This window comes from Phascolarctos cinereus, unplaced genomic scaffold, assembly GCF_003287225.1.
Source record: "Phascolarctos cinereus isolate Bilbo 61053 unplaced genomic scaffold, phaCin_HiC Scaffold_2;HRSCAF=192, whole genome shotgun sequence".
NCBI classification, from domain to species: domain Eukaryota; kingdom Metazoa; phylum Chordata; class Mammalia; order Diprotodontia; family Phascolarctidae; genus Phascolarctos; species Phascolarctos cinereus.
This window is the reverse complement of record NW_027555625.1, coordinates 278038236-278062080: the sequence shown is the minus strand read 5'-3', so window position 1 is coordinate 278062080 and position 23845 is coordinate 278038236. Positions and strand designations below refer to the sequence as shown.

The window sequence follows — 23845 nt, the reverse complement described above, 5'->3', positions numbered from 1 at the left end:
CATAGTATAGAAATAATCCTGACTTCTCAAAGGCTATGCTAACAGAGTATACTGTTTGGCAGGTGCTACCTAGTAAGCTATTAAGACTTTTATTATGGACTTGGTAGAGGAAAAATAGATCTGCTTTCCAAGGAATAACTTAACTAAGCTAAGGTTGGCGCATAGGTGATATTTTGGAATATGGTTTTTTTGTGGGGCAGGGAGGCAGGGCAGCAACTCAAAGACCATTCAATTAAAAACCCTTAATATACAAGACAATATGCTTGTCATTGGGGATATAAAGGCAAAATAGGACACTCTATGCTCTCAGCTTACATTTTATGGGGCAATATCATACATAAACAGATAAGTTAAATACAAGATAAAAAGGGAGGAAAAAAATACTAACAACTGGGAGGACCAGGGAAATCTTCACAGAGAAGGTGGGTACCTGACCTAAGTCTTGAAAAAAGAGGAGAATTCTGGGGCATGGGGGGGAGAGTGCATTGCAGGCATAGGAGATGGCGTATGGAAATATACAGAGGTATGAGATGGTATGTAAAGTATGGGGGAAATCTGTCAGTCTTGTGTGTTGGAATATAGGGAAGTAGTATGAAATAAGAATGGGAAGGTAGTAGGCCACTGAAGGTTTTGAGCAAGGGACATTTCAGATTTGTGCTTTAAAAGGAGGACAATTTTGGCACCTATGTGGAGGGTAGGTTGGAGAAGAGAAAGCCAATTAGGATGCTGTTATGAGTGAGAGATGATTAGGACTTGAACTAGGGTGGTGGCCATATTAGCTAAGACAAAGAAAAAGGGCAAATGCCATAGAAGTAGAATTAGCATAACTTGTTACCTGTTTGGAAATGAAGAAGGATGGGGTAGGAAGAAGGGAATGTGAAGGAAAGAAAGTAGTTCAGTGTGACTCTGAGGTTGCAGCCATCCTCTTGGGCATGGAGGAATTTCAGTTTATTTCTATAATGAAGAAACTACCCATACCAATAATTTTTCTTTTTAACTTGAAATACTGAAGTAAAATAATGATTGTAGAATGAGTACTTGTAAGTTTAAATTCTGCTTCTGCTAGATATTGGCATTGTATTTTCTGAAATAATGTAGAATGTGACTCTTATCTTAGAAAGGGATAGGAACTAGACCTAGACTTTCATTACCATAGGAGTTCCTCCTAGGTTAGGAAACTCTAACAGTTCTCTGGTCAGCACTTTTGTCTGCAGTTTACAGTATTAAAGAGTTGCCTCAAGCACCAAAAGGTCAAATGACTTGCCCAGAATTACACAGTCAATATCTGCCAAAGGCACGACTTGACCTCTGGTCTGCCTGGCTTTGAGGCCACTTCTCACTTTACTGAAGACTTCCATCTCATCAAAAAGCTGTTTGTTCACTTTTCTCATTACTGTTCTCTTGGAGATAGTTCTTTGTGCTACTGTTGAAACCTTCTGTTAATGAAATTTCAAGCAAGTACAGAAGGAGAAATAAAATTAGCCTAGACAGGTGATTTTTATTTTTCCCCGCTTTCCTCCTTGGTTTTACTATTGGAGTCAGGAAAGATAAGTGAGGGAAAGGATAGAATTGAACTTTTGAGACTTGAAAATTGTCAGCCATTTTTCATACTTGTCCAGCAATTGTATGAATCCAGATGAGTTGTATCCAGCTTACAGTACTGGGTAAGCCCACCCTTGGTCAAAAATAATCAATATCCACTGTGAATAATTCAGGAATCCCTAAAATTTGAACATTTATACAGAAAATCTATTCTTGACAAATCACATATAAAAATGTCTTACTCAGGAAAAATACAGGGAACCTCAAGTAATGTCTGTTTAATTTTATAGAACAGCTTAGTTATTGACACCCCAAGGATTAGAAAACAAACAAGACCCTTCAGTGCCACGAAAGATGAATTGGCTGAATTGTCTGAAGTTGAAAGTGAAGGAGATGATAAGCCCAAACTCCGTAGACCATGTGACCGTTCCAATGGCTATGGAAGGACAGAATGCTTTCGAGTGGAGAAAAACCTGCTAGTTTATGGGTAAAATATTATTCTTTATGTATATGATTATTATATATTACATGCACTAGTACATTTTATTTTGGGTGGAGTCAATAAAATTTGTTTGAACATCTGTGTTTTATGTATTTTAATATCTGAATGGTGAATATTCTTAATATTATTTTAATATATACACGAAGTATCAGTAAAGTACAGCTCTCTAATTCCAATTGGATCTGATATTTATTCAGTAATCCAGAGTAGAAAATTTATTATTCACAGTTTTAAATGGTGCAAGAAATTGTATCATATACCTGTGTCAAGAAGAGAAAAATTTTTCCTGGCATATTGTAACTAAATGTTAATATAATAAAATGATCAAGTATTTGCATTCATTTATAATTACAATTATTTACTCATAGTGTTTATTTAAAATTTTAGGGTCTTTTTTTTTATTTGTGAGTTTTTTTATTAGACTTTGTGCCTTTGGACTAGGTGGGGTCGTTGGAGAGAGATTCTAGCTCATGGTCGATTTAAAAGACAACTAAATGAACAAGATGTGGAGATCATTTGCCGAGCCCTTTTAGCATACTGCCTTGTTCACTACCGAGGAGATGAGAAGATTAAAGGTTTCATATGGGATCTCATTACCCCTACAGAGGATGGACAAACAAGAGAATTGCAAAATCACCTGGGTAAAGAGCATGCCTTTTTAATATGACAAGCTAAACCAAACCAACTTAAAAAATAGAACTCCTGTAAATGTAGTTTAATGCAAAAAAAAAGTGTAGGAGTTATAGTTACGGAGTATGTTTTATGTACCACTTAAGCACTGTGATCTTAGCTTACTCATACTCTTCTCTGTGCTTCAAACTCTATATTTTGAGAATTATTGTTTATCATTCAACCAGTTTGCATGTTACTGTAAATAACTGGTCATATAAATGAGGTAAATAAATTCACATTTTAAAAGTGCTTTTACCTTCAGATAAGGTAATTAGAAACTTGTTTTTCTAATCACAGAGTTAGCAGTATTAAGAGTTACAAAATGATTTTGTCAGTTTTATTTTAAAAAACAGTGTTCCGTGCTCTTAAACTTTGCCAGTAGTTTATGTTTATAAACTGTTAACAAGAAAAATTGAACCTTATAGTTTTACCTCAGTAATCTTCGTATTTTGAGCAGATACAGTGATAAGTAAAATGTTATAATAAATACCTTAAATTCTCATAATGCATAGTAAAAACAAATCATTTTAATTCATACATATCAAGATTAAGAATAGAGTTTCTGTGCTGCTTTGAAAACAATGATGTGCTTCAAACTTGTCTGTAAAGAACTCCCATCAAGTTTCTCAAATATTAGGTAAAGAAGATATTACTATTTTCCCCTTTAGTTACCATACATAAAGACTTAAGAATGTTGCCGTGTCTATTCTGTGGTAATTTTTGCTTGTATTAGATTGTAAGACTTTTGAGGACAGAGAATGTGATTGTTTCTTATTTCATATTCACATTATATATAATGTATTCTCACGGTTCATAATGTTGTCATATCAAGTAACTAATGAGCTTTAATAAAGATTGATTAAATGAGTGAATGAAATTGCCAGAGTAAATGAATCTCTGGTGAGCTAACAAACCTTAGTTAGCTTTCAATTTAAATTACTTAAAAATATGAACGATAACTTTTACAGGAAAAAAACTACTAAAGTAAAATTAACTTAATTAGTCAGCAGCTATTCAATCTGAGTACTATGCTAGCTTTTTTCTTGTCCTTTCAGCTATCTATGGTACTTCCCTACTACCTTATTTTAGCATCACTCTTAGGATATCTGTATTTTATTTATCCAAGATTACTTTGACCCCATTTACTATGGTTTTGTCTATCCAGCTACATGCCCAGAAGGCACATCACCAAAAGTCTGGTTGCTAGGTGATTTTTTTTAATTCATGGCAACTCTTAAAGACTGTCAGCAAAGGTATACAAGGGGTTGCCATCTGTATGCATAGAGGAAGCACCCATATTGTTGAAATTCTGGATCCTTGACATATTCAGTTATATAAATAAGCACTTTGGAACATAAGCAGTGTTTCCTATGAAGCTTACTGATTATCAGTAATAATTAGCAGTTGGTAGCCAATGATCCTGGGCTGTTTACTTAAGATGTTACTTCAGTTTCCCCATTTAGAAGATGGTGATGCTATTTGCCCTGCCTCTCTGGTTTGGTAGCTTTATCAAGTGCACATTTGAAGGCACTTAGAAAACTTTACACTTCCAAGGCAACATTAGCTGAGAAGGGGAAAATCCTTTAATTAGACCAAATAAAATTGCTGATAGCTTTTGAGGAAATGAATAACTTTAGCGTATTTGATATTTAATTTGAAGCCCAGAGAATTAGTAAGTACAGTAAAAAAATATTTCAGATGTAGGCTTTTACTTAGGTTTATCTACCCACAGTAGTATACAACTTGAAAGGTGTATTTGTACCAGTCTAGGAAGTATCAGGCTAAAGTCTAAGAACTGTCTCTTAAATTCTTGAAGAACTTTCCACATTTTACACAGACTTCAAATATTTTCTTCGAATTTTTAAGTTGAGAAAAGATTTCAAATTATGGAATTTCTGTAAACTATCATTTACTCCACGTTTTTTTCTCATTTTATGCAGGCCTGTCAGCTCCTGTCCCCAGGGGCCGAAAAGGGAAGAAAGTGAAAACTCAAGCAAGCACATTTGATATCCATAAAGCAGAATGGCTTCGAAAGTATAATCCTGAGCATCTGCTACAAGATGAAGGCTATAAAAAACACATAAAACATCATTGTAATAAGTAGGTAGCATTCTATTTCAAACACATTTTTTTTAAAAATCCACTTTTTCTATCTTTACAATGAACTATCCCATAAAAATACTAGTCTATAGTAAAGAAGCAGTATGGCTTAATGAATACATCAGACTTGACTGGGGAGTTCTTTTCTGATCTTACGAAGTGCAATCAGGCAAGTCACTATACCTCTCTATATCTCTATTTCCTAATCTTTGAACAGGATCATATATTAAGTATCTCCAATTTGCTTTATAATCTTAAAGGTTAAATAATTATATTCCTCAATATCATAGAAATATGATATGGTATTGGAGAGGCATTTAATCAAAAGAAGATGTTACTAGTTATTTTATTCTTAACCTTATAATGAAGGCTAACAGGTGTCCTTAATTTTGACACAGATAACTGTTCTTTTAATTACAATAGACTTTTTTAGAAATATACCCAATGGGAAGCTACATAAATAGATACATAGTCTTGATATTTCTATACTTTTTGTTTTTAGGGTTTTGCTTCGAGTGCGGATGCTGTATTATTTAAAACAAGAAGTCATTGGTAATGAGTTCCAGAAAGTATTTGACGGAGTTGAAGCAAGGTGAATTAAATGAATCTTTCATATTTTTCATTTATATGGGTAGATGTGATTTTGAAGCTTTTCATTTTTTTGAAAATAGACAATGACATGAAAATTTCAGCGTGAGTGTCTCTTGCTGAAATGTATTGCATAAGTTTAAAATTCTATTAAATCACAAATTAATCCTAAGGAGCAAAATTCATCGTATCTACAGAATTTTTTTTTCTTTTCATCTTGCCTTTTAGGCTGTGCAGCAATAGGCAAGTTTCAACAATGAATCCTCTAATTAATATGAAAATAGATCCTGATGTCATCAGTTACATAGTAAATCATTTGATTGGTCCTAGTTAAGATAGGTATAATCATACAGGCTGATTATCCTCCCATAAAGGAACACCTGTCTTGTGAACTGCCTTTATATACAAACTGTGGTTTACATATTTTTTTCTCTACCCACACTCCTCCCTCTCCCTCTCTCTCTCTCTCTCTCTCTCTCTCTCTCTCTCTTTCTCTCCCTCTCTCTCTCTCTCTCTTTCTCCACAACAGGGTTCCATAAGCTAATCAACACTGAGAAAACATATGATCCTACCATGCATCCCTCTAGTGTGCAGTTCTCTATGCATAGTAGGCACTTGATAAATATTTGCTAAATTAAATTGAAGAAAATTCCCTTTGTGACTTTTTTAAGTTTTGCTTTCTTTGGTGCCATCTTTACTCTATCCAATGACTAACTCATCTTAATTGTGTAAACTTGAACCAAGTCACTTAAATACTGAGCCTCAGTTTCCTTGTCTATTCAGTGAAGATGTTGGACTAGATAATTTCAAAGATCTCCTCTGGCTTTAAAGTAAGGTTTCTGTTTTCCAGAGGAACATGTCCCTGTTGTTATGTTTGTAAGTGAGAACAGATTTACTTTACCATATATACATATGTGTATATGTGTGTGTGTGTGTGTGTGTGTGTATGGGTATGTGTGGGTGTGTATATATATATGTATATATATGCACATAAATACACACACACCATATATAAAGCATGTAACAGATATACTTTACCAACAAATTTACTTTATCATAAATTTTCTTGCAAGACATCTGTTTGTTTCTGGATCAAGGATGGATGCCTATGTATTATGTTGAATGATGCTTCTAGATGGCACAATGGATAGGGTGCTAGACTCAGGAAGACCTAAATCCATTACTTCATCAGATACTTAATAGCTAGGTGGTCCTTGGCAAATCACTTAACCTCTGTCTCCCACAGTTTCCTCATTTATAAAATGGGCCTGATGACAGCACCTATTTCACAGCATTGTTGTGAGGATATACATATACTTACATATATATATATATATATATATATATATATATATATATATATATATATATATATATATATATATATATATACACACACACACACACACACACACACACACACACACACATACATGTGCACACGCACACACACACACATATATGTAAAGAACGTTGCACACCTTAAAGCACTGTATTAATGTTAGTTATTATAATTGCTTCCAGAACATAAGAATTATACTCTTGAATAGTGATAGTTTAAAATAATAAACACACAAATCAAGAAGCATATTTGAATCACATAACAAATATGGCCTAAGGATATTACCATTTTAGATCACCACTGAAAAAAGACTTTAAATACATTTCAGGAATTGCTTTTCTTCCTAGTCAAAGTCCTACTATAGTATGAACTCTAATCATAGCCCTCTGATTGCTACTTAAGCATCTTCTTCCTCTGACTTGTAATCAAGTCTACTCTGTTGCTGATTATATTTTAGTGACATTGATGTTTGGGTCCCTGAGCCAGACCATTCTGAAGTTCCTGCTGAGTGGTGGGATCTTGATGCAGATAAATCTCTCCTTATTGGAGTTTTTAAACATGGTAAGTAAAAGGGTAGAGTGGTGTGAGCATTTTCTTTATGTAATGAAATACAAACAGCTCTTAATTTAATATATGTTAGTTCGTTTAGAGCATTTTATTGATTACAGCTGTACAGTTAAAGATACAGAAAACAGTGAACAAACTTTAGTCTTCAACTAGTCTGCTACCTCTTATACTCAAATATATAAGACTTTATCCTCCATTCTTATGCTTCTGTGTACCAGCCCCACTTCCTGGGGAAACCTCTTGGGCTTTAGGCCTCAGATGGTCCCCTTCTCCTACAGATCTCTTAAATACATGAAATGTATATGACTGGTTTTCCATAGAGTTCTGCTTAATTGATGTAGATACATTTAATAAAACTTTATACTTAGAGGATATGGGTATATAACTTATACTTTATTAAGATGATTTTGGTCATATCTATAAAAAACTAGATATTTCAGACTGAAAAACAACCACATGTCTAAAGCTTTAGGAATCTATATTGCCTAAGATCAGAAATATAATCTTCTAGTAATATTGTATCTCTTCTCTCTGTACTGTTTCCCTTGGTGACCTCATCCTGTCTCTAGGCTTTGATTAACTTCCATGCAAATGATTCTGAAAGTCATTTACATATTCTCTGCCCTTATGTCTGGTTTGATCCACATTTTTATTTGTCTACTTGGTTTCTTCCTCAGTGTTTTGACTTTTCAGAATCAGCATGTACAAAATTGAATCTAACAGCTTTTAAGCAGTCTAGTCCCTCTTCCGATATGGTAGAGTGTGTCTTGTAGTGGAAGGAACATTGGATTGAAGTCAGGAGACCTGTGTTCAAATCTCTTCTCAATAACTTCATAATTGTGCAACCCAAGAAAAGTAACAGTCCTCCTGAGCTTTCATTTTCCTCATATTGCAAAATAGAGGTAATAGTACTTAGCATCTGTATCTCATAACACTGTGAGAAAAGAGCTTTGTAAAATCTAAGGCTTAAGCTTGAACTATTTGCCATTTCCTTAGATAGTACCACCATTCTTCAAGGTCTCTGTGTTTAAAACTTCAGCATTATCTTTAATATCTGTCTCTCTGTCATCTCTCACATCCAATCAGATCTTAAGTCCCATTGATTCTATCTGCTCCATTTTTTGAATTTGTTCCTGCTGTTTCCACTGCTACCAACCTAGTTTATCTTTTTACTACTTCACAAGGCCATTTGGAATGTTTTTTGTCTCCCTTAAAGCATTATGTAAACCCACACTGTTACTTCTATTCTTATTATTGCCCCTTCTCCAGAATATCATAATGGGCTACATCCCTCTAGGTGTTTAACTCTCTAACCTTTCTTTCAGAGTTGTCTTAGTAATTCACAACCTTAATTATGTGTTTCTCCTCTACCTAAATAGGCTGCCACTCAAAACCCCTGAAAACCTGACCCCAACCTTTCCAGTCTTAGATTTCATTTCTCCTCATCATGTAATGTATATTCCAAAGCATGTTGTTCTGCCTGTTCTTGTGTCCATACTTTTTGTTCGTGCTTAGTATCTAGAATTCTCTCCTCCCCAGCTCAACTCCTTGAACACCTTCAAGAATGAACTCAGTTATTTTATCTTCCATGAAGTCTTTCCTGGTCCATCTCAGCTGCCAATTATTTCACTCTTCTTAAATCTCGTAGCACTCTATACTTCTTCTATTCTAATTTTTAGTATAGATATTCTTATCTTTATCTTATTAAGTTTCTTGAGGTTAAGTACCGTTCATCTTTTTATCCCCATCTATTGGGATTTTGTGGTTGTTCATCTGTTTCAGTCATGTCTTACTCTTTGTGACCCCATTTGGGGTTTTCTTAGCAAAGATACTAGGGTGGTTTGCCACTTCCTTCTGCAGCTCATTTTACAGATGAAGAACTGAGGCAGACAAGATTAAGTGACTTGCCCAGGGTCACACAGCTAGTAAGTGTTTGAGGCCAGATCTGAACTCAGGAAGATGAGTCTTCCTAACTCCAAGCCCAGTATTTTTCCATTGCTCTGCCTAGCTGCCCTTTTAGAATACTTGTATGTGAGAATTTCTTTTGAACTTGTTTGTTTTCCGTGACAAAGTTCACCAAATCACAGGATCTCAGATGGAAGGGCTCTTAAACCATCTTAGCCAACTCTGACTTGAATGAAAATCCGCTCTACAACATTCCTAAAAAGTCATTGAGCCATTGCTTGATGATCTCTAAGAAGAAGGATTCCACTACTTGTGAAGCAATTCATCACACTATTAAATAGCTCTAATTTTGGGGGAAGTTTTTCCTTACATCAAACTTAAATTTGCTTATTTGCAGCTTTTACCCAGTTCTGTCCTCTGGATCCAGACAAAAGAGGTCAAATTCCTTATGATAGCCCTATACATATTTTAATATAGTTTTCTTCTTCCAACTTCCTTTTCAATTTGAAGTCCTTTTGGTTAGATTTTCAGAACACTAGGCAATTGAATTATTTTTATTTTTTAATTCTGAACTTAACAGTCACCAAATAAAATGAGCATTTCCATATGTATAGTATACACACATACAGATTACACGTGAAATTGCACCTCTCTATTTCATATAGCTTGCTTTTCTAAGTATATAATAAGTTCACCTTGTGTCTTTCAAAGCCATTCTACTTGCTGCTGGTCTCCTCTCTTAAGCATTTTTTAAAAATGCTTCAGTGACCCTAGTTTGGTTTTTTGTTTGTTTTGTTTTTTTGCCACCTCTGCCCCTAATTCCCTCTTGCCCAAGAACCCCATCCCTTAAATTGAAAAAAAGGAAAAAAACCCTTCTAAGAAATATGCATAGGTCAAGCAAAACAAATTCCCACTTTGACCATGCTAGAAAATATGTTTTATTCAGTATCTTGAGTCCATCATGTCTTTGTCAGAATGTGTGTAGCATGCTTCATCAGTCTTCTGAAACCATGGTTGATCATTGCATTGATCAGAGTTCTTAAATTTTTCCAAGTTCCTTATCTTTACATTATTGATATCATTGTGTAAATTGTTTTGGTTCTAGTCACTTTACTTTGTATAAGTTCATACAAGTCTCCCCAGGTTTCTCTAAAATTTTCACTTTCACCATTTCTTACGATGCAGTAATATTTCATTACATTCATATACCATAATCTATTTAGCCACTCCCCAATTGGCTCTCCGCCCCCTTAGTTTAAAGTTCTTTGTTATAACAAAATTAAATGCTATAAATATTTTTGAATATGTATCCTTTTCCTTTTTCTTAGGCAAATGTCTTCCTCTGGCTAGGAGCCCATCAGCTCTGTGATGAAACTACAGTACATAAATCCAAATCCCATTCATGTATAACCTTTTCTTGAACTGTTTATTTTCTTCATCTGCCTTTATTTCTGATGAGCAGTAATGATGAAAACACCATCTGCCCCCTAAGGTCGTCAGTTTCTTTTCCAATACATCATAATCCTTAGCAGTACCTTTTTTTAATCTGTTTCTCAGACTATCATTTGTACCTGTATGAATCACCTTAAGTAAGTAGCAGCCTTCATGTTTAGCTGGTTTCAGGAAGTTGTTTATCAAGTTTGGGACAATAGCAGACCTCTCTTTTGTTATCATCAATGAGGCAATACCTGCTTTAGTCTTCCCTCAATAGAATCATCAGCTACCACATTGTTCTCTTCTTCTTCTGACCCTTGCTTTCTCAGCCTGCATAAGGATCTATAGAATTATCTATAAGGATCTATAGAATTATTCCTTGGAAGGCAAGCACCTGTTTCCTGAGAGGGACCAGCTCCTAGTGTAGACTCTCATGGTCAGTAGTAATACTTTCTTTTCTCTTCTGTGTCACATCCATTCACCATTTAACTTTCTGGCAGATCAAGAATCCCTTCTGCATTTGTAGAACCTTTTCTTTGTTGTTGCATTAAGCCTCTTTTTTCCTTCTTATTTTTAAAAGAAATACCATTCTCCCTGATAATCTAGAGCATGAAGTGTTCTTCAAGTTCTGTTACTTTCTCATTAAGAAATGAGACTAGCCTGCACTTTGAGTATAGACAAACATCATGCATTCTATGCAAGCCACTGTAAAAATACTCCTTGCTCCCCGTATTTTCTAGAATATCATTCTCAATCCTTTATCATTCTTTATATTATCTTTTCACCTTGTCCTGTCCCTACATCATGATCTTTTTAGAGTTATAATTCAATCAACAAGTATTTAAAGCTTTTACTGTGTGTTACATGGTGGGGATAGAAATATAATTAATGAAAACGTCCGTATTTGCAAGTGCTTAAATTTTAATAGGGAATATATATATGCACACACATACATATGTGTCTTTATGTACATCTATGCATATGTATGTGTGTGTACATATGTGTAGAATAAACATACAGAGAATTAATAAAAGCTATTTAAAACACAAGGTGATTTGAGAGGGAAGGTATTAGTAATTTGGGGATGAAGAAAAGTTTCATGTAGTAGATGATGCTTGAGGTACATTTTAAAGGAAGAGAGGGTTTCTATGAGCCAGAGAGGTAAGGAGGGAGTGCATTTCAGGCATGCAGGATGGCCAGAGCAAAGGCAAGAGACATGAGATGCGGTGTCACATGAAAAGAATAGAAAATGCAGGTTTGGCTGGACCACAGAGTGTGGAAAGGGGACTAATGTCCACTTAGACTGAAAAGATTGGATGGAGCCAGGTTATAAAGTGCTTTAAAAGCTATGCAGAGAAATTTATATTTTATCCTAAATGCAAAAGGAAGCCACTGGAGTTGAGTGGGCAGTCACATGACTAGATATACATTTAAAGAACATTAGTTTTGCGTCAGTGTATAGGGTGAACTGAAGTGGTGAGAAATTTGAGACTGAGAGGCCAGTAAGGAAGCTGTTGGAACAATCTAAACATGAGGTGATGAGGTCCTCAACTAAGGTGGCAGCTAAATAAATAAAAAAGGAGTCAGATGTAAGAGAAGTGGAGGTAGAAATAGCAAGATCTGACAGCTGATGGAATATGTGGGATGAAGGAGAACAAGATGTCAAGGATGATACAGAGACTATGAACATGAGAGGCTAGATAGATGTTGGTGCCTTTGACAGATACAGGGAAGTTTGGAAGGAGGGAGGGTATGTAGGGAAAAATAATGGGTTCGGTTTTGGACATGTTGAGTTTGAGTTCCAGCAAACTGGAACATCCTGTTTGAAATGTCCAGTAGGGAATTGGTTATGGAAGCTCTCTTATGGGAAAGATTGGGACTGGATATTTATATCTGAGTCATCTGCCTAGACATAATACTTAAAGACATGGGAACTGATGACGTTAGTAAGAAAGAGTGTACAGAGAGAAGAGTAAATGAGAGGGTCTAGAACAGAACTTTGGCAGATACCCACAATTTTGGGATGTGATGTAGATCAGCACTTCTTAAACTGGCTCACAACTCCATATGGGGTCACTTAACTGAATGAGGGGTCACGAAAAGTTTGGCAATAGTAAGAGATTCTGAATGTGCAACAACCAAAATTTAATTCAAAATCAAATGAGTAATGAATCTAAGGTGTTTCTGGCAGTGCTTGTCCATTGCATCACACAACTTCACTACAGCCTTGGTTCTGAACTTGGTTCTGAACACTCAACATGCATACTTTGCACTGGTCATGCCATCATGCCATACATTGCCAGTGAACACTGCAAGAAACACCTCAGCTCAGATTTAAGACTATTGTATGTTATGAATTGCAGTGTTCTTACTGTACATACGAAATTATTAAATCAATTTTCTCTTGGGATTAGGACAGAATTTCCAGCAATTTCTGAAATGGCCCTAAATATACTTCTGCCATTTTGTACTATGTATTTATGTAAAGTGGCATTCTCAGCATTGAGGATTATAAAATCAAAATATTGATCAACTCTGAAAAATATCAGATGTGCCAAGTCCTGCAGTATCAAATACTCTGCCAAGATTTAATTCTTTATGTAAAAATAAACAAGCGCATCCATTTTATTAGTATACAAATTTGCTTTCTTCTTTAATAAATGATAAGATTATATGTATGCCAAAGAACTGTTTTAAAATAAATTTCTTTATGATTTATTATCAGTAAATGTTTGATTTGTATAGCTATCTTATATACCCATATACCCAGGGTTGCATAAAAATTTATTGAGCGAAAAGGGGTCACTAGTGGAAAAAGTTTAAGAAGCCCTGATGAGCCAGCAAAGGAGGTGGAGGAGTGGTGGTCAGATAGGTTGGAGCCTCTGGAAACTGAAGCAATGACTCTTTGCTAAAGCCTTCTTAGAACTGTATTAATGACTTTCCCTGCACTAACACTTCAGGGAACAATAGTCTTGACTGTCTCCCCTTTTGGGGAGCTGATGAGAGTTGAAATCTTTGCTGTATTCCTTCCTTAGAGCCTACAGTAATCTATATTGTTGACTCTCCTTGATTAAGCTAAAACCAGGAGCCAAAGCATAGGCTTTATCTCTCTCTAAGCTGCTGTTAGTAGTAATAAACTCAATAGTAATGGACATCCTGGACTCAGAGATGTTGTGAGGCACATGGGATCCCAGAATTGGAAGGGACCTTAGAGGCCATTTAGTCCAAACCATACCTAAATAACAATCCCCACTACAACATACCCAATAAGGAGTCATGATCTAGCCTTCATCTGAGACCTGTAATGAGAAGAAGCCACTATTTTCAAAGGCAGCCCTTTCCATTTAGGGATGGCTTTCATGATAAGGAAGTGTTTCCATACATCAAGTTGAAATCTGCCTCTCAGCAGCTTCCACCCATTTCTTCTAATTCTACCCTCTGGTGCCAAGCAGAAAAAAATCTAACGTCTTTTCCATGTGATAATCCTTCAAATATTTTGACACTGTGTTGTCCATTCTTCCCCCCTCTAAATCTGCTTTAAGCTAAAACATCCTGATTCACTTCAGCTGATAGTATGTTGTTGAGTCATTTCACCCTCCTGGTCTTTCCGATATCCTTCCTAAAATGTGGCATTCATAGTTGAATATAGTACTTCAAAATGTGTTCTGACCAGGACAAAATGGAGTGAGACCATTATCTCCCCATTCTGATCACTTTACCTCACATTGCAGTTTAGAATGACATTAACATTTTTGGCTATCTTGTCGTGCTGTTGACTCATTGAACTTGCAGCCCACTAAAACCCCTATATCTTTTTAATCAGTTTAGTATTAATTACCTTCTATGTAAATACAGCGATTAAAGCAACATAGTCTCTACCCTAAAGGAGTTTATGATAATTGGATTCAGCAAATCATTTTGTTTTACTGTATCTTTAATGAAGAAAAATAACAATAATAATATAATTGTTGGAACTTTTCAGGTTATGAAAAGTACAACACAATCAGAGCAGACCCAGCACTATGTTTTTTGGAACGAGTAGGAAAACCGGATGAGAAAGCAGTTGCTGCTGAACAGAGAGCAAATGATTATATGGATGGGTATGTGCAGTTCTTAAATTGTCCCATTGTAAGCTTTTTAAAAGCAGAATCTATATTTCTCTATGTTCTGTCCAATACTACATAAATATAAAGTGGTTATGTTAAATAATTATTTAAATAATAAAGGAGAAATAAGATCCTCAAAATATGTATCAAACTATATTTAAACCAGAGGACTTCTTATTTTACTTTTTAAGTGAACATGTTTTTAAAAAGATGATTGGTATAACCAAAAGATTATTGGATTCACAATTGATAGACCTGGGTTGGAAGGTTGGTTCTTCCTCTTACTAGATGTGAGACTTCAGGTTGATTATTTAAACTTTCAGCTTTGTTTTCCTCATTTGTACAATGGACAAATGAGAACTTTCACTGCCTACCTCACAGAGTTCTTGTTAGGTTAAAAGAAATGATTATATAAAATGTTTTTAACCACAATTCCCTTTTCTTATGTTTGAGTAATCATAATTGTTATCTTCCTTCATCTAGAAGACACTAATTGTGCTATAGTGGTGAGTCAAATATAACCACCATGTGTGATCAGCAAGTAAAACTCAACCTTTTCAGACTTACATCTACTCTTTTAGTGAGGAGTTCATCTTCTTCCTTGAAGCAAGTAGTTTGAGGCCATAACAGAAGTATCGTAACATGCCAAGTATATGAGGAGGAAGAAAGGATAAGAACATGAGATATAGAGGATTGTGAAATAATCTGTTCATTTGCTTTCATAATCATCCTTTTCTCACTAGGAGGAAAAAAGTGAATTACTTTTCTGAAACCAACAACATGACAACTCAAAATGGCAGTTTTTTATACTGGCAGGACATGAAACCCTCTTCTGGGTTATCAGGAAAGCAAAGGAATAGCCTGACCCAGGGGTGGGGAACCTGCAGCCTTGAGGCCACATGTGGCCTTCTAGGTCTTTGGGGTGGGACCTTTTGACTGAGTCCAAGTTTTACAGAACAAATCGTTTTATTAAGGGGATTTGTTCTGTGAAGTTTGGATTCAGTCAAAGGGTCACACTTGAGGACCTAGAGGGCCACTTTCCCCATCCTTGACCTAAGTTATTAGATATTTTCTCATACAATTTACCGCATAAATACATATGCTTTATTTAATGAAAAAAAATTAAGATCAGATTCAACAAAATTGGGATTAAAACAGCAAATGTATTCCAACAATGAATACAGTCAGTGATTATTTAATATAGTACGAGCAAATGATGTCAAGTTTGAATCAGCATATTTTAACTCTCAACACTTAACACAATCTGCCACCATCTCTGTTAGTCAACCTAGACTTATGGCACAGAGGAGGTGTGTCATCATGCTGCTTGCTATATTTGAGCATGAAGGGTATAGACCAGGAATGGGGAACCTGCAGCCTTGAGGCCACATGTGGCTTTCTAGGTCCTCAGTGCAGCCTTTTGACTGAATCCAAGTTTTACAGAACAAATCCTTTTATTAAGGGGATTTATTCTGTAAAGTTTGGATTCAGTCAAAGGGCTGCACTTGAAGAACTAGAGGGCCACGTGTGGCCTCAAGGCTGCAGGTTCCCCACCCCTAGTACAGACTCAAAGCTCAGTAGTCTTTCTATAATAACTTGATTTCCCCCCCAATCGTAACTTTGAAAGTATTAAAATGACTAGCAAGTGTGTGTATGTATATATACAAATAATCATTTGACATTTCCAGCAATTAAATTTCAATTTAATTTTCTTAAATTTTTATCATTTCATTTTTTAAAGTGAAATGTCATTTCTTAGTGATGGATAAATATGTAACTATTTTGAAGAAAAAATCCACTGGAGCATCTGAAAAATAATTCAACAAACACAATAGAGATAGCTTAAGTAGCAGAAATACGGAAACACAAAGTCAAAAGACCAAATCCAAGAGATGCAGTCCATTATATTGATCATTAAGATTCACAAGTACTGCTGTTGGTAGAGAGGATAGACAAATGTGTTTGTTTTTTGTGTGAATGCTTTAACTGAAGATAGTATAAAACCTAATAAGTTGAAACAACATCTTGGAAGTATGCACACAAAATACATCAGCAAGACAAGATAATTTTTCCAGAGGAAATAAGGCAAAACATACTTTGTCAAAAACTATGTCTATAACACCAGAAGGATTGCTTGCATTGTTTAAAGTTGCTTACAGAATTGTTAAGTGTAAAAATTCTCATTCCATAAGAGAAACTGTGATGCAACCTGCAGCTTCTAAGAAAGTCGAAATGATGCTTGGTGAATTACATGAAAAACAGCTTTGAATGGTTCCATTTGGAGATTGCCCATATGTCTGAAGACCTTTAAAATCAGCTGGGAAACTAGAAATCTTACTACTTTGCATTACAAGTAGATGAAGCAAAAAAAAAATAGTTAAATATGCTCATTTAATTACATATGAATGATATGTTAGCAAAATTGGTGTTAGGAAAGGTTTGTTACTTTGTAAGCCTATTCATTGCAATGCCACAGCAAAAGAATTTTCAGTCACATTGCTGGATTTTTTTTTTCCACAAAATTGATATGTAGGAAAATTTACTTCAGCCTCTCATGGAGCTCAGTGGCTTCCAGGAGGAAATATAGCACTCCAAGTACTAATTTAAAATGTGCTTTCCTTATGCAGTTTGGACACAGTTCATATTTTACAACCACCTGTAATATGAGAAATATGAAGGTGATGCTAACTACAGTTTTTCAAGTTGTTACTAATCACCTTTATGTGAATCGATTAAAAAGATGGGGTTTTTTTTGCAAAATTGCGTGACAACATAGGTGCAGAGCATAGGGCAACTCTGTATTATGGAAAAGCACAATAGTTTCTTATGCTGAAGCACTTGGGTTTAATTTGAGATTGCCATTTTTCTTACTTGTAGCAATAAAGATTAAGCAAAGTCATTCAGATAACAAAATATAGTCCTGAAACTTGAATGGCTGTTTTTTAAAAACCAGGTACTCTAAATCAATCATAAAATCTTCACATTCATACTGTCATCGAAAAAAATAAGGTAACTACAGTTATGAAGAAATTATAGCTATGGATAATCAATTTACCATTTGATGTTTTCCAGTGTAAAAAATACCTGCTCTGCAAATTACATGTAAGAAAGTAAAAAACCTACTTATTTATCACTTCATCAGTCTACAGAATCAAATCTTATTTTAAAGACCTAGATATTTATAAATATAAATGGATAAAAAACTAGATTTCCATGGGTGAATATGCATTTAGTTTTCTTCCATCTGAACAAGAATATTTAAAAGACTTGTTTTGTGATAGTTTGTTGAAACAAGCTTTTGAACCTTCTTATATTTTAACTATGACTGATTAAAGAATTTCCTGGTTTATCAAAGTAATGCAAATTATTAGTGGTTGAAAAACATTTACAAATAACAATATCATCTATGTGATAAAAAAAACAGGCCCACTCATTGCATTATTATGATAATAATTATTTTTGTTATAAATATGAACTTTAAAGTATTTTTAATGAATTTAAGTATGTTATTGTGTGCTTAAGATGATTGTTTTATAAAATTGTTAAAAATTATTAATTTTATTAAAATACTGGTAAGAAAGTCATTTGTGCAGATCATTTTATGGAAAAAAAACTTCTTGTTTTAAAGAGAAGAAGAGAGATTACTGCATAAAGTTTGGAAACTACTGGCCTAAGGAATGGGTGGTGATTTGAGCCAACCTCTTTCCTATTGTAGCATTCTTAGTCTCCTTTAGTTGGAGGATGATTTCAAATTCCCTATATTTTGCCTTTTCTAGTTATGAGATCTATTTCTGTTACAGAAAATGAACCAACTAATTCTTTCATCTGGACTTTTACAATTTGTCTTTTTAAAGTGAACCTTGTGCATGGAAGTAATTGCAATGCATATTGGCATTTTACAGGGATGTGGAAGACCCAGAATATAAGCCAGCTCCAGCTATGTTTAAAGATGACATAGAGGTATGTTTTATATGATATTTAAAATCCTCTATTATAGCTGTCTTGATTTCCATTCGGTGTATGGTTTATTTTCACATGTAATTCTGTAGGTTTTAATTTACATAACACTTCTGTTTCCAGGTAGATAACTAAGCAAGGTCATTTTAGCAAGTATTTGCTTAAGTTGAAGTTAAGGTAGTCATTGATGATTACAAATATAAATAGCATAAAAGCAACTTCACATTTATTTTTCATTATATTCATTTTTGCGTAGTAATGTGTGACCATCGTGTGTGACTAGTAGATTTAAGCTTATAATTATAAACAAGTTATAATGATTATTCCTTTTCATACTTTAATACTTGAAGTTTCTGAGATTTTTTTAGTGTGGGTACTGAAACTACCTATGCAAATTGCAACCCTACTCTGTGTCTTACTAGATTATCTTTAGGAGTTGCTGTGGGTAAAAGAAAATTCATCAAGCTGTAGCTGTCCTATTAATGAGACTCTCCTAACTTCATTAAGCTGCTACATAGGTGACAGACAAATATTCTGTCATTGGATCCATACTGATAACTTTTCAGCTTTGTCAAACTTAACAGAGCTTATATTCTGCTTGTGTAGATTTTGAGAACCCAGGGTCACTTCTGAAACTGTTTTCAGGAATCACTAGATTTCCTTTTCATATCACTTTCAAATTTCCATTTTGACCAGTAGTTAAAGAAACTATGATTAACAGATGTTTTAAAGTTAGTCTTCATTATTCATTGACTTTTATCTCTATTAAAAATACATATTTAAAGCCGCTCGGTTTCCTTTTTTTTCCCCTTTTTTGTCTTGGAAGGTTCCAACTTAATGAATGTGATGTTTGTTAGGTACCTGATGAGTTTAGTTTTGGATGTCCTGAATTTAAGTTAATGGTATCATATTCAAATGGGAAGACTGAAATACAGACTTAAAACACAGGTATAACTTTCAGGCTCTGAGAAAAAGGATCCAGGAATAATCTGAATTGAAGTAATGAAAGTATATGGAAGTACATGAACTCACCTAGTAAGTTTAGAGATAATAGAATGGGGGAAGGGGTGAGGTCAGGTCTTTGGGAAAACTTTCAGTTGGGGGCCAAAGGGAAAAAAGAGTAAGCAGAGGAGATAAGAAAAGAAAAATAACAGTGAATAAGGGGGGGGGGGGGAATTCCATTAGTGGATGTCTCAGGGAGGCCAGTTAGAAGGAAGACAAAGAAAAGGAAAATGAACTCAGCAAAAAGATAACAAAAGTAAAATTTTGTCCTTTCTAAGTTAACAAGGCAAAGAGAGCCTCTGTTGTTAAAATTACAATATTTTCTTTCTTGATGTGTACTTCATTGTTCTGACCTGCTTATAATTTATGATCATCTGATAACTCTAACTCAAAAAATTTTGATTTGTTTTTGAAGGATGATGTTTCATCACCAGGAGATCTTGTAATAGCAGATGGAGGTAAAATACATTTATTTCTTTCTTGATTTTTTGTGAATTTCTAATATCATGTTGCTATTTGACTGATAAACTGTTGTTAGAAACACGCTTGACAAATGGTAAATGTCAAAGCAGCAAAATTTATTACAGGAGAATCTTAAGGAAGCTTTTACATTTCTGGCCAGAAGTAGTCTACACTCTCCTTCAGGGAGAAGTGAGAACTGAGTACAGAAGTGAGAGAAGCTTTATACTGTTAATTAGAGCCCTACCATCTGAAAGCTGATTGGCCAGCTTTCTTCCAGGTCACACTCTTCCTCATACGCCCCTTGTATGTTTGGTCCCTGATGTGTTTAAAGATGGTACCATGGGTCACATGATCTGTTAATGAGGCCCCAATTTTATTTGGGGTATATCAGTTAATAATATATTAGCTAATTAATCATGTGCAGTAGCAATTTTGAGCCAACTGGTCATTGACCCCAACTGGGTTGAGCCGGATGGGCCCTTACCCTAAACTTACATTTTTCTTGAAACTACCAGCTTACTTCTTATTGGCTAAGCCCACATGCAGTGCAACTGTTTCTACTTTGAAAAAACTTGGTTATTTTGTACTCTGAGGACCTTGGAGATACAGCCCTAAACTTCTATGCACCTTTATCAGCATTTTGAGAGGCATAAGTGGTATTAGAGGGGAGATTTATTTAGATTTGTTACATTCATTGATGAAATAATAGTCTTTGCATCTCTTTATCTCTTTAGCCTTACTCAGTTTTCCTGGTCAGAACATATTCGTTGTACTTCATTCAGTTCTAGCTACCATATTTTAAGAAGAATATAGTAAACTGAAGAGTTACAAGGGCGGATGACTAGATAAAGTAACTGCGAATGTTTCACATGGACAAAACATTTGTGGGGCCTGTTTGAAGGAGAGACAGAGATGGTGCAACATAGTTGTCTTCTAAACATTTAAGGGATTGTCATAGAGAAGACAAATTACATTTGTTCTGCTTGTCCTCTTGAGGCAGAACTAGTAGCATTTTGCAGAGTAAGAGAAGGGAATGAGCATTTATATGGTACCTACTATGTGCTAGGCACTGTGCTAAGCAGTTTACAAATATTACTTCAGTTGAGCCTTTTGTTAAGTTATGGGTCAATCTAGATGGATTCTAAGGTCCCTTCTAATTCAGAAATCCTATGGTTCTTTAATTCTGTGACTTTTTTATGTTCCACATCCTCTACTGAATGCAGCGATCTTATTGACAGATTAATGGAATTTTACATTTGCTGTTGATCACTGGATCAAAGATTTTCATAGAATTGAGAGTTTAATTTTTTCAATTTTTTTAATCAGACTAATGTTTTGAGATTTTATAGTTTAAAGCACACTTTGGTTGGTTTTTTTTAACACCAAATTAATTTTGTTCTCTGTTCCTAACATTAAGTTCCATGCTCCGTCACCCAGTTACCTTTTTGGGTCATGGCCATGGCCCAACTTCCTGCTGCAAAGAATGGGGAATAGGAAATGAAATCTGCAGAAAACTGTCCAGAAAGGAATCTCTTCATATAAACATACTTCTTGAATCACAGTTCCCCATCACTCACCTAGAGGCTGATTAATAATCAGAGCCTCAGCCCCCATTCACCTAGATAGATTAGCTGTGCTAGTATTCTCCTTCATTGACTTGTATGATTACATCTTGATTTACAATGTTTTGCTCTTGGAAAGTAAGTTGTCTGTCATATTTTTAATGTATATTTGGAGACTTAAAGTTTATTATTATTTTTTTTTTTAGGTTAGGCAATGGGGTTAAGTGACTTGCCCAGGGTCACACAGCTAGTAAGTGTTATGTGTCTGAGGCCACATTTGAACTCAGGTCCTCCTGAATCCAAGGCCAGTGCTCTATCCACTGTACCACCTAGCTGCCCCAGAGACTTAAAGTTTATAATTAAATACTTTAGTGAATCTGAGATCTAAATGATGTGGATATTTCTCTTCCATGATTCTTTAAAGATTGCAGCCTATCAGTGCCTACATATCCTGTATGTCCTCCCATTGTCTTCCAAAGGGTGCTTTTGAAAGACTGTCCTAAATATCTTGATATTGCATAGATAAAGCTGAAGCACACCGGATGTAGTTACTCTATTTGTTCCTCATTCATGCAACATGATTGGCCCTTCATTTTATTGTCAAACATTTCTTTGACCTATGACATCAGAGTTATAGCATTATCACATTGTGGTCCCTCAAGCAAATCTTTTTGAAACTAAAGACTTCTGAGTTGTAGGAACACATTGTCATTAATTAGCAGAAATGACGTTACAACTGGTTCCTGTTTTAATTTATCGAAATAAAACTGTATCAGAGCCTTTAATCTAATGTGATCCAGTTTCTCATGGGGTTTTGATTTGGTTCTTGATTTGTTTAAACTGGAAATAGAAAAATAATAAGGAAAGATATTATATACCTAAGAGCTAAAGTTATAGAAGCAGCTAGGTGTGAATAGAATGTTGGACCTAGAGGCAAGAAGACCTGAATTTGAATCCAGCCTGCCTCAGAGATTTTCTAGCTGTATAAGCCTGGGCCTCAGTTTCCTCAATCCATAAAAAGGGACTGACAGCACCTACTTCACAGTGTTGTTGTAAGGACCAAGTGAAATAGCATGTTAAATGCTTTTAAGATCTTAAAATACTGTCTTAGCTTTTCTCTTTTTTTCCTTCCATGAGATAGAGATATTTCGGTCTAAAAGAAGTATGATGTAATGGATAAAGGGGATGGCTATGTTTAAAGTTGCTAAGACTTGAGTTTATGTCCTGCCACTGACACAAACTTAGCTTTGTGACCATGGGCAGATCACCTAATCTCTGAGAGTACCCAGGCAGCTAAGAGACTAGAAGTTACAGGTTGCTGATCTACATCAGTGAAAAGAGTTTCCACACTAGGTGTTCCCTATATTGATGAAATTATATCCAAATAAAAAAAAATGTTTATATATCTTTACATCTTTACATATTTTACACAAAAAGTCCAAAACTAGCCAGTTGCATACTCATATTTTGAATATATTCAAATACTTGAATTCTACAGTGACGAGATAATTTTGATACCTTATTGAATTTCATTGTAATGAATCTGGCTCTGTATTTACCAAGTGGAATTTGTCATGATATGAAAATTAGATATTTGAACTTGATTAATACAAGACACAATTGCTTTTTGTTTGAAACATTGGTTAAAGTTTAGTAAAATGTTGTCGCCTTATATTCTAATATTACATTATTTATTTACATTGGTTAATGTGTGTTTTTTCTTTATAATTCAGATGGCCAAATGATGGAAGGAGACAAGATTTATTGGCCTACTCAGTCTGCGTTAACCACACGCTTGCGCCGCCTCATAACTGCGTATCAGCGGACTAGTAAAAATAGACAAGCCCTGCAAATCCAGCCAGCATTCTCAGTACAGGCCAATGTGATGCAGCCTCCTTATGAAGAAGCTGTTCTTAACCCTAAAATAGCTGCTAAAATTGAAAGACAGCAGAGGTATGATGAGAGCACCTGTGTTAATATTTAGTATGGCAGTGTGGAAATTCATTTTTGAAGGTGCCAAGATATGATTGCATCTTGATTGTTGCTTCTTAGCAAGAAAAAAAATTATTTAAAGGACTCTGAAAGAAAAGGAACTTCTGGGCAA

General features: G+C 35.0%; 1 protein-coding gene across 12 annotated transcripts in view; it reads left to right on the top strand.

Annotated features, from left to right (window-relative positions):
- Nucleotides 1–23845, top strand: part of CHD9 (chromodomain helicase DNA binding protein 9) — a 242361-nt gene that overhangs the window by 189259 nt on the left and 29257 nt on the right. For all 12 annotated transcript variants that reach the window (XM_020985173.2, XM_078150065.1, XM_078150070.1 and 9 more), the window contains 9 exons: nucleotides 1833–2029; nucleotides 2486–2685; nucleotides 4657–4816; nucleotides 5319–5408; nucleotides 7204–7307; nucleotides 14635–14752; nucleotides 18661–18718; nucleotides 20133–20175; nucleotides 23475–23694. In XM_020985173.2, the coding sequence (XP_020840832.1) occupies nucleotides 1833–2029; nucleotides 2486–2685; nucleotides 4657–4816; nucleotides 5319–5408; nucleotides 7204–7307; nucleotides 14635–14752; nucleotides 18661–18718; nucleotides 20133–20175; nucleotides 23475–23694 (1190 nt within the window). The remainder of the gene's footprint in view (nucleotides 1–1832; nucleotides 2030–2485; nucleotides 2686–4656; nucleotides 4817–5318; nucleotides 5409–7203; nucleotides 7308–14634; nucleotides 14753–18660; nucleotides 18719–20132; nucleotides 20176–23474; nucleotides 23695–23845) is intronic.